The sequence below is a fragment of the Fundulus heteroclitus genome, chromosome 8 (genome assembly GCF_011125445.2).
Source record: "Fundulus heteroclitus isolate FHET01 chromosome 8, MU-UCD_Fhet_4.1, whole genome shotgun sequence".
In the NCBI taxonomy this organism is placed as follows: domain Eukaryota; kingdom Metazoa; phylum Chordata; class Actinopteri; order Cyprinodontiformes; family Fundulidae; genus Fundulus; species Fundulus heteroclitus.
The window spans coordinates 30,900,839-30,912,726 of record NC_046368.1 but is presented as its reverse complement, the minus strand read 5'-3'; the positions used below and the strand labels follow the sequence as shown (position 1 = coordinate 30,912,726).

The 11,888-nt window shown below is 42.9% G+C and overlaps 1 protein-coding gene across 1 annotated transcript; it reads right to left on the bottom strand.

The window, feature by feature from the left end:
• Positions 1–291: 291 nt before the first annotated feature.
• Positions 292–1,490, bottom strand: cldn5b (claudin 5b). Its single transcript, XM_012849659.3, has one exon. It carries the CDS (start codon positions 1,402–1,404, stop codon positions 757–759), a length of 648 nt encoding a protein of 215 aa, XP_012705113.3. The 5' UTR covers positions 1,405–1,490; the 3' UTR covers positions 292–756.
• Between the last annotated feature and the right edge of the window lie 10,398 nt (positions 1,491–11,888).

The window sequence follows — 11,888 nt, the reverse complement described above, 5'->3', positions numbered from 1 at the left end:
TTTCTTTATGGGCATGGTGTTCTTTGGCAATACTTACTGTTTTTGTGCCAAATCTTTTATAAATTAATGTCTGGTGAATTTCTGTGTGTGTGTGTGTGTGTGTGTGTACATCTGAGGTGTCTAATCGTAGGGAGCAACTGTTCAATTACTTTCTATTTTGTCAGTCATACGGCGTGAGTAATATTGATTCATATTTCTTACTTTAAACAGTAATTATTTTTTTTAAACACACTAAGATCAACAATAATGCTTCTAAATATTCTGTTTCTTCACACAAAATAAAGAAATACAGTTGTTTCACTTTGTTTATTAGAAAAAAAGAAATCTGTACAAAAAGATATAAACAGTAGAAAACTCTTTGGTTCCATGATGTATTCAAATACAACCATTCTAATAACTATACAACGTCTGATCACAACATGAGTAGCCTAGTCGTGCTGAGAGGAGTCCCACATTGACAGTAAGGGTCAGTGCCACACAATCACATCAGAAACAACAGATATTCTTTTTTCTCTTTTTTTTTGCCCTCAGAGTCCAGGCTATTTGCTGTGATGACATGCATTTAAAGCGGGTCAAACCGCTTGATGAGCCTCAGTAATTTACATTCATTTCAGCAACACTCATATTTTACGGGCTTACGCGTAAAAACCCCAAACCAAAACCAATCTGAGCTCCCAGTCAGCGATCCTCGGTGGATGGACGGGCATCTGCCATCTGCCTAAACTAAAAGTCCGCGCGTAAAGTCCTCAGGTGGGTTTACACATAGTGCTTCTTGTCAAACTCCCCGCTGACAGCGAGGGTCTTGGTGGGGGCCAGTTTGAGGGGAAAGGAGCCTCTGGCTGCTTTGGAGTAGGAGCAGCAGAGCAGAGTCCCGCCGCACAGCAGGAGCGCGGTGGCGGCCCAGCCGATGTAGATGGACGCACCGATCTCCTTCTTCTGAGCAGGACCCACGCTCGAGTCGTAGAACTCCACGATGATGTTGTTGGCAATCCAGCTGATGGGCACCAGTACGAAGAACCCGCTGAGGATGTAGATGATCCCTCCTAAGTACACCACCCTCTTCTTCACGGTCTCGTCCTTGATGCAGTTGGTGCACTGCGCCCCGGCCACCGTGATCGCCAGCCCCATGACCCCCAGCACGGCGGAGATCACCGTCAGAGCGCGGGCCATCTGCAGGTCCTTGGACAGGGCCAGCACCGAGTCGTGGATCTTGCACTGCATGTGGCCGGTGCTCTGGACCACGCAGGACATCCACAGCCCGTCCCACACGCTCTGGGCCACCACGATGTTGCCCTCGACGAAGGCGTTCACCTTCCAGGTGGGGAGCCCGCAGGCGATCATCACCAGCAGCGAGCCCGAGAAGCACAGCGTCATCCCCAGGCTTTCCAGACAGGCGGCAAACATGGTTCTGGTTGCCCTCGTTCTGCTGATCCCTGAGACGTGAGCTGGAATGCAGCGCTTTCTGTCCACAGCTGGTGGTGCGGACCCGGCTTTTTATTTACCACCTTGTCTCAGTCACATCCAGAGGCAGAGCACACAACTTTGGGCCAATCAGCAGCGGCAGCATCTTTGCGTCAGCTAATGGGGGGATGAGGAGGACAGCATCTGTCACGCGCATGAACAGGGGGCGCGAGCGCGTGATAGCACATCGGAGAACGTTTTCAGTGTAGAGCTGGTGTCCCTCACGTGAACTGCCTTCACCAGACAGTTTTCATGTCCAAACGAGCTGTGGCTTGGATTTAATCTTTGATTAGTTCATTTATTTCTAAATATGTAAAAAATAAATAATAATAAATAAATAAATAAATAAATAAATAATAATAATAATAATAATGATAATAAGAATAATAAGAATTAAAATAGCTTTCTAAACTAAAAAGCCCAGAACGGTTCTGTTTGATGACCAAATGACATCTAAGTCATATGTCTAAATATGGGGTAAGATAACTGTCAATATATGCATAAGTGTCTGAATTTGTAAATGTAGGCTGTCAATAAACGTCAATAAATTCAATATTTGCATTTGTTCCTTGTCAACTATTTGTCAGTACATGTGACATCAGATGATTTGTCTGTGAGAATACAAATTTAGAAGTTATGAATACAAGTTACCAAGTTACAACATTGCAAAAATCCCACAATTACACTTACAAATCACAAATTTACGAGTAGAAATCTACAACCCTTGCTCATGCTGTTACACCGCTGATCTCTATTTATTCACTGGATAGCCGATTGACCGAAAAACTGAAGTCACTGGCCGCCATCTTGCTACTCCCTACTCTCACAGAATCACAACATAAACATGCCGACGTGTGTAGCATTTGGCTTCAAAAACAAGCAGTTTTCTGGCTGTGGGAAAACGTTTCACTGGTAATTTTACAGTCAGTGGATGTACCAACAGTATCAAGTACTAAGAGAATCTCTTAGAATTTATGTGATTTTTCTTGTGTAGAAACTGAATCTCTGTGGAGTGCTGGAATTGGTTCATTAATTTAGGTCTATTGTAAATCTATGTCAGATTTAAAGGCTAATGCACATACACAGCATAAAAGTATTTGGCATTTGACATTTTAAAAATCTTAAGCCCCCCTGAACATGAGAAAATCATAGTTGTTCGATGATGTAGTGCATGTATTCCCTAGTTATTAGTGGAAAATAGGGAGTACAAATATGGCGGCTGGTGGCTTCACAGCGACGTGTACTACCAATGGCCAATCAGCTATCCAGTGAATAAATAGAGATCAGTGTGTGACACGCCTTCCAGTAGGTGGTGGTAAACATGTCATTACCGCCACCATCTGGTAAGGAGTGTAACAGTTTTGGCAGAGGTTGTAGAGTCGTACTCGTGAATTTGTGATTTGTACTTGTATTGTCGCAAAGTTGTGACTTTGTAACTTGTATTCCTAACTTCTAAACTTGTATTCTCACAGATTAAACATCTGATGTCACATGTATGAGTTGACAAGGAACGTTTATTGACTATGCATAAGTTTTTGTTGACAGTTATCTTACCCCATATACCTCCTTCACCGTTTGTTATACAACATGGTTTTGGCAACATTTCTTTGAGATTGCGTCCTCACATACGTGTGGGGGGACGGGTTCTGACTGTTGTTTTTGCTTAAGCGCCAAACAGCAGTTTGGATTAGCCACACTTTTTGGAGTCCTTGGAGGGGGAACTGGAGAGTCCCACTCCTGGGGACTCCCTCATTTTGCTGGGGGACTTTAATGCTCATGTGGGCAATGACAGTGGGACCTGGAGGGGCGTGGTTGGGATGAATGGCCCACCTGATCTGAACTGGAGTGGTGTTCTGTTGTTGGACTTCTGTGCTCGTCATGGATTGTCCATCACAAACACCATGTTCAAGCATAAGGGTGTCCATATGTGCTCTTGGCACCAGGACCCCCTAGGCCTTAGTTCAATGATCGACTTTGTTGTTGTTTCATCTGACCTGTGGCCGCATGTCTTGGACACTCAGGTGAAAACAGGGGCGGAGCTCTCCACCGAAAACTACCTGGTGGTGAGCTGGCTCTGATGGTGGGGGAGGAAGCCGGTCAGACCTGGCAGGCACAAACGTATTGTGAGGGTCTGCTGGGAACGTCTGGCAGAGTCCCCCGTGAGACGTTTTAACTCCCACCTCCGGGAGAGCTTTGAACACGTCCCGAGGGAGGTGGGGGACATTGAGTCTGAATAGACCATGTTCCGCGCCTTTATTGTTGAGGCGGCTAATCGGAGCTGTGACAGCAAGGTTGTCGGTGCATGTTGCGGTGGAAACCCTCTAACACGCTGGTGGACACCGGTGGTGAAGGAAGCCGTGAAGCTGAAGAAGGAGTCCTATCGGGCTTTATTGGCCTGTGGGACTCCTGAAGCAGCTGATGTGTACCGGCAGTCAAAGCGGCAGGCGGCTCGGCTGGTCGCTGAGGCAAAAACTCTGGCGTGGGAAGAGTTCGGAGAGGCCATGGAGAAAGACTTCCGTACGGCTTTGAAGCAATTCTGGTCCACTATCCGGCATCTCAGGAAGGGGAAGCAGTGCAGTACCAACACTGTTTATAGTGGGGGTGGTGTGCTGTTGACCTCAACTCGGGACGCCGTGCGTAGGTGGGCGGAATACTTCAAAGACCTCCTTAATCCCACCAACACGTCTTCTATTGCGGAAGCAGAGCCTGAGGGCTTTGGGTTGGGTTTTCCCATCTCTGGTGCTGAGGTTGGCAAGGCTCCGGGGGTGGATGAGATCCGTCCTGAGTACCCTAAGTCTCTGGATGTTGTGGGGCTGTGTTGGTTAACACGGCTCTGCAGCATTGCGTAGACATTGGGGCAGTTCCCCTGGATTGGCAGACTGGGGTGGTGGTCCCCCTATTTAAAAAGGGGGGCCGGAGGGTGTGTTGCAATTATAGAGGTATCACACTCTTAAGCCTCCCTGGTAAGGTCTATTCAGGGGTTCTGGAAAGGAGGGTCCGTCGGATAGTAGAATATCGGGTTGAGGAAGAGCAGTGTGGTTTTCTTCCTGGCCGTGGAACACTGGATCAGCTCTACACCCTCAGCAGGATCCTGGAGGGGGCATGGGAGTTTGTCCAACCAGTCTACATGTGCTTTGTTGAACTGGAGAAGGCATTCGACCGTGTCCCTGGAGGGATCCTGTGGGGGGTACTCCGGGAGTATGGCGTACCGGACCCTTTAATAAGGGCTCTCAGGTCTCTGTATGACCGGTGTCAGAGTCTGGTCCGCATTGCCAGCAGTAAGTCGGACTCGTTTCCGGTGAGAGTTGGACTCCGCCAAGGTTGCCCTTTGTCACCGATTCTGTTCATAACTTTTATGGACAGAATCTCGACGTGCTCCTCCACGTCGAGAGGAGCCAGTTGAGGTGGCTCAGGCATCTGGTTAGGATACCACCTGGACGCCTCCCTGGTGAGGTGTTCGGGCATGTCCCACCAGGAGGAGGCCCAGGGGGAGACCCAGGACACGCTGGAGGGACTATGTTTCTCGGCTGGCCTGGGAACGCCTTGGGATTCCCACGGAGGAGCTGGCCTAAGTTGCTGGGGAGAGGGACGTCTGGGCCTCCCTACTGAAGCTGCTACCCCTGCAACCCGACCCCGGATAAGCGGAAGACAATGAATGGATGGATGGATGGATGCATCCTACAGGAAGCTAAACTTCCCTCCAATATCACATCTTGTTCAGCCTCTACCATGTCTTCTCCCAGGATTGCGCTCTTTTTAGCACTGACCAACTCTGCTGAGGAAATGTATACCCACTGTATGATGTTGTCATCGCAAGGCATGCCGTTTTCAGAGTGGCAGGCAAATTTTTGCGCATCACTGCCACACGGCATGCAACATTCCCTCTCTCAATGAACCACACATTGAACATTAAAGCTGATGGGCTACAGCAGCAGAAGGCCCCGCACGGTACAACTCCAGTTAGTCCAGAAGAGGAAACCGAGGCTACAGTTCACCCAGCCACTTTTAAATTAAAGAGTCAGAATTTGGGATAAGACTGGTACAGATTCACCGATTCACTGTGGTGGTGGTGGTGGTGGTGATGGTGGTGGTGGTGTCATGGCGTGGATGGATAGTTTCATTGAGCACTTTGAGGTCCTCTTCAGAATCAACTGAGCATCATTAACACCACAGCCTACATGATTATTGCGGCTGACCCTGTCCTACAAACACTTTTGGCAGGAGATTCTCATCATGGGAAGTGCAGCTGAAAAATCTGCAGCAACTGTGTGATGCTGTCATGTCAATGACCAAAATCTCTGAAGAATATTTTAAATACCTGACTGAATCTATGCCCTGAGGAATTAAGGCGGTTCTGAAGGTAGAATGGAATCCAAGCTAGTACTAAACGGTGTGCCTAATAAAATGGCCAATGAGTACATATTGATAAGATGAATAAAAATTTGAGATGACTGACATATCACTTCAATTTAAATTGGACCTGCACTTCAAAAGGGGACCTGAAAGTAAATTAAATCTTCTTCAAAGGAGTGTATATGTCCTTGATCTGAGCAGGTAAATAAGATTATCTGCCAATGGAACGGGTATTTTGACCCCTAAAGTAAGATAATTAGATATACTGCACTCAAATAAGATGATGGAGATGAGTTGTTCCTATTTTAGGAGCAAAAGTTTTATTCCGTTGGCAGATCATTTAAACTTGCCTGCTAAAATCAAGGACAAATAAACTGATTTCAAAAAGATTTTACTTACTTTTATTTCCCTTTTTGCAGTGTGTAAACTGTTGTTACACACTGCAGATAAAACCTTAGTTATTTTGCTATTTAGATCTTTTTCTGGGGGGGTTGCTGAATGTTTGAAGTGTTTTGCCTGACTATGGTGCCATTTCTACCTACATAAAACGCCAAGCCAAATAACAAAGCTGAGACCAGTTTTTTGAAACAACGTCACACACTTGACTTATGAAGGTTTTGTCAAAAAGAAGAGGTCAGTCTAAAAATGGCATGCAAGGGGTGGAAATGAGCAACGATTGAGTGTTTTTGTGCGCAATGTTTACCGCAGCAAGAATGAAGCGTGCTGATTGAAGCTGGGCCACACCCACTATAATCACTCAGCTGCCTTTAGACCACACAATCTGGATGTTTTAGTCATTCTGTCTAACTCCCACAAACACGTTCAAATCATAACAGTGCCCCTAGAAGGGTTAGGTAGTGTGTTGGGCTTTCCGTTGACTCACCCAATGGGATCCCTTGGCAGATTACACAAAATGGAAGGAGGAAAAGGTGTGGTTCAGAGATAACGTCTCTTTTCTCTCGTGCTCAGAACCACTTACCTCAAAAACTGCAGCTGTGACTGATGGCCTAACAGAAATGAGCACATTCTAACAACTGAGTCAGAAAACCAGCAGGCTTTGATCACAGAGCCGTGCAACTTGATAACACATTCCACAGCAATTTATGGAAACGGTTTTCTGACTCAAGAGACAAAGTTATAAAGACCCACAATGTAAAAACAAATCAACTCTAACTGTGTTGTGGCCATGCGGCGTGGCCTAATATTTAGGTCAAAGTTAGTATTGATGCTCCTTGAACGTTTAAGATCAGAAATGCACTTGTGATTGTGCTCTGTGTTACAAGTTTTCACAAGGAAGTTGGAAATTCAAATTTCCTGATACAAAAAGCGGATGTCGGGCAAAAGATAAGCAAGCCAACCAGCACACCAGGGGTCCGTTCTTCATACGTCGCTAACTCAGTTAGCTGGATTTGATTGTTGACGATTTGGCATGATCTTGGATCGTTTGGTTCTTCGAAACTCATCCTGGACTTGCTGTCATAGCAACATGTGCGCAAACTTAAGCCTGCTCTCGAGCAGGCTTATTTCATGTAAACAGGATTATATCACAGCTTTATAAGCGGAGGAGATGGGGAAGTCTGTCCAGCCAGTGCACTTGGACCATCTCTAGTGCAATTTTTCCTCTTTTTCAAGTTGTGGAGTTCAATTTCTCCTCTTAATTTGTGTTTTTTCAGGTCAAAATACCAATTTTTTTGTTGAAGATGCCGTTTATATAGGGAACGGATGGCACCCTGTGTCATTTTGTGAAAGAAAAAGAAAGGGTGAAACATGCCTCATGCAACAAAAGTAAAAAGAACCTGTTTTTTTTTCAGGCGTTTTCTTGGTGGCTGTTATAAACTGACAAACACATCATTTAACAGATTCTTTTCATAAAAGAGAGGAAGAAGTTGCTTTTTAAAATACAGTTTAATACTTAAAGGCTACCATTTTGTAGAATATTCTTGTACTTCACTTTTTTCCCATGTTCTGGTGTGTCCGGTGGAGGCTCTGACATAAATAAATGCAAAAATACTGTAGAAAGTGATAGAAACATCTACCATGGACAGTATTTACGCATTGTGTCTGCTACTTTTTGCCAGCCCTCTCTCTTGGTTTTAACAGACTTTGAGGTGTTCCCTGTCGTTTTAATTAATGACTCAAATTCGGCATAACCTTCTATTAAAAGCTCGTGTTCTGCTTAGGAGAAAAACTATGGGCGTTCTTTGGCCATGCTGAACAGCCAATAGCAGCCCTGGATGTGTCATTTGATCTCGGATGTTTTAAGCAACGTATGAAGAACGGACCCCTGGTAAACTTTATGGATCCGGGTCATGTCGCCCCATGTTACCAATATTGTCCTATCCTACTTCCATTTTGTAGAAGTTATTAAACCTGTGACTAAAGTAATAAGACTTTAGATTCCATATTTCAAAAAATATGCACTCTCAATATTCCTATTTCCATATAGGTTTTGGGTCTGATACCCCTTTAGGTCTATGTACCCTATTAGGGTAAACATATATATTTTGATTTACAAAAAAGAAGACCCTGTGCCGAGCTGTGAAACACTTTAATGATACTCTGATTACTGAAAGAAAACTTATAATTTCTAACATAATTTAAATATGCCTTCTCTCTGTGTTAGAAAGAATATTCAAACAACAAATTCCAGATAGGCCTTCATATAGCAACAAGTACAAAAAATGACTTAAAAATCATTGATATATAATAAAGATTGAAATAATGACTCTTCTGGATTAGAAAATTAATTTGTAACAATGTTAGTTGACTTTCAAGTCACAGTAAACATTTAAACGTGCTCTGCATCACCATACGTGTCTGAGTCCAGGTGGACCCGCCTCCTATCCTGTTCCTGGCGTCATCTTTGATAGTGGCAGAGGTGATGCCAATTGGCGGAGGAGGTTTTTGTTGGGCGGACCAAGTGCCACACCGCAATGCAGAAGAGCCTTGCAAATTCAAAGACAGAATTTGAAAACTGAAGGTTTAGGCACCGTTTTCATTAGTAGTTAGTATGGAGTGTTTGGATGTTTAACGAATAGTTAGAAGTAGCTCAAAGCTTGTACTTTTTTGTTATTGTTTATTTGAAGTTATGTTTACAACTGGATGCCTTGGTGTTTCACTTTACTTTTTCAGTAGTAGCTGTTATTTTTTACTGTCATAATCTGAAAAATACTTGTACATTGTACCTGGCTGTTGTCTGGAATGGTGTTTAATATTTATTACTAGGTGTGTTTTTTGTTTTTATTGCTGGAGAAGCACCTTTTTTTGTTACACTCCTTTTATAAGATGTTAATGTGAAATAATTATCCACTAGTTGGTTTTATTGTTCTTTTATGATAAACATTTAACATAATTATTGTATATCAGCTATAATAACTATATAAATATGTGGCAATTGATAGGTGTCTTGACTCTTGACTCACTTGTCCTATCACACACACTAAAATAGTATAGTTTAGTGTACAATGTTTTCAGATATTTAGTCTATTAAATTAATTACTATGCATTTTATATTTGATAATAATACTTATTGAATTCATGACTATTTAAAGCTCCATCAAAAGGAAAGTCATCCAAATGCATTTAGATTGTAAAAAAGTAACTGCATACTTACTGTGTTCTGCCAAGTAACTACTTTCTTTGATAGTGCAGTAAGTGCGTCAGTAACTTTTTGGGAAAAGTAACTACAATGAGTAACTTGCCCAACACTGCTAATTAGGAGCCACCGTGAAAAAACAGAATCTGTGACCTGAAGGAGGGCGAGTGTGAACTGTCTCATTTAAATTTAAAGAAACGAGTTGGTCACAGATGCACCTCAAAACCGGAGCAATAAGAGGCTTGTGGCCAACAATAATCAGCAATTCCGACCAAAGCATTGCAGTTCCACTTTATGTAGACATTATGAGATGCCTCTATAGAAATGTCACAGAGGCAAATACTGCCAACTTTCATACCAGAACTAGAACAGGTTGAACGTAACCACCAATACTACTCAGAAGAGAACCGGATTTGATGGTTTACCACAGTGTGGAATTTTCGGTTTCCCTTCGCATTTATACGCAACTAATAGGGGGCGCCAGAAACCACTCATCACAGGACAATTATGAAACATATTTTAGCAATATATATATATATATATATATATATATATATATATATATATATATATATATATATATATATATATATATATATATATATATACATATATATATATATATATATAGCTATATATATTGAATAAGGCTTATTGGGGGAGAGCGAGGCAGAGTGAAAAGGAAGAGTGCCCACCCTCTGGAAAGCTTGTTTTAGAGAACATTTCTGAACTGCCCCACATTGTTTTATAATCATACGTTTTAATTTGGTATTTTGATCACAAACTTTTGTCATCTGTTGTAAGTATCCTTCCATCCTTTAATACTTTTCTGGTTCCTGACTGGATCATACAAGAAAAGGCAAGCCGACCTGTCAGTGGCCACAACAGGAAAAATGGGATTGTTCTGGGTTGGCCATCTCAGTATTATGGAGCCTTATGATCGAATGTGCAATTCATGTGTGACAGACCAAGAGTTTACAAAAACTGGTGGAAAGTATGTAAACTTTTAATCCGTATTGGGTAGTTTCAATATTTACAATTTAAAAACACCAAACACAACTTTAAAAAGCTGTTGTTTTATCTTCCATATTCTCTTAAATACTACACCAAAATAGAAAACTCTGCAAGGGTATGTAAACTTAGGAGCACACCTGTAAGTACAAATGTGGTGGCTAAAAATAATCTGCCAGCTAAGAATGTAATGCCAAACCTGAAACTGGTCTTTCACTCTGAAGGGGATGCAAGTATGTTAACAACGAAAAAAAAAAAAAAAAACAAGCTTCCTTCAGGAAAACACAATCAGCCCTCTGCCTGCAAATCTCATTACTTCGCCGCACGCAAAAACACAAACACACACACACGAGTGCGTGGAGCAGAATATGTCATGATGTCACGTAGCAGGTTACTGGGTCATGGCTGCCGTGCTCCTATTGGGTACATAACACCAAAGAACGTGTCTCAATCAAAGCTGAGGCAGTGGAGGTTGCTGACAGGCTCCATAAAGGGCCTGAAACATTGTGTGTGAGTGCAATGACCTGATTGTGTCTGTAAAAAGCCAGATGTTTCCTCTGCTCTTTCTTTGGATAAATGTTTGTGGCTGCTGAAAAAAACTGCATCCTCCATCTGCAGCCGGAGCTGTCCAAAACATCTGTTCTGAGTCAGGACAGCAGAGGTTTACCTCCTGTACTATCGATATATAAAAAAGCAGGCCACATAAAGCAATGGGGATTGGTCGGTGTTTAACCATGGGTTTCTATCACCTCTTCTTATTTTGAATGTTTTTCTGTTTATGGTATTTCCTCCCTTTCCTCCTGCTAAAACAAGATAAAACCTCTTTTCACTGTGCAAACATATTCATATCCCATTCACTTTTTTATTCAGTATTCAGACAGCAAACAGGCAGAGGATGACGGGTGGAAGACATGCCATAAAGGTTCAAAGGTCAGGATCCATCCATCTATTGTTTACACCTGCTTATCTGTGTAGAGTTGTGGGGTCTCCAGCGGTCAATAGGCAGGGTACACCCTGGATAAGTCGCCAGTCCATCAACACAGACACACAGGCAGACAACCATGCACACACACTCACGCCTAAGGGCAATTTGGAGAGACCAACTGACCTAACACTCGTGTTTTTTTAGACTGAGGGAGGAAGGAGGAGTACCCAGAGAGAGCCCACACATGCACAGGGAGAACATCTAAACTCCATGCAGAAAGACCCCAGGCCAGGATTTGAACCCAGGACCTTCAGCTGGGGCGATGGTGGCTCAGGAGCTAGGAGTTTAAATATGTTGTTTGCAGTGTCAGAGTTATGTTGTATATTACCATCCACTTTAAAAAAGGTAAAAATGTAATTATAAAAGCAACAAAACATCTATACTTAGTAGCAAACATTATCAGTGCTCCTTACTTGTACCCTAATAATTTTTTCCCACGTCATGTTTTTCTAATTAAGATTTTTTTTTTTTTTTTTTTGCAAT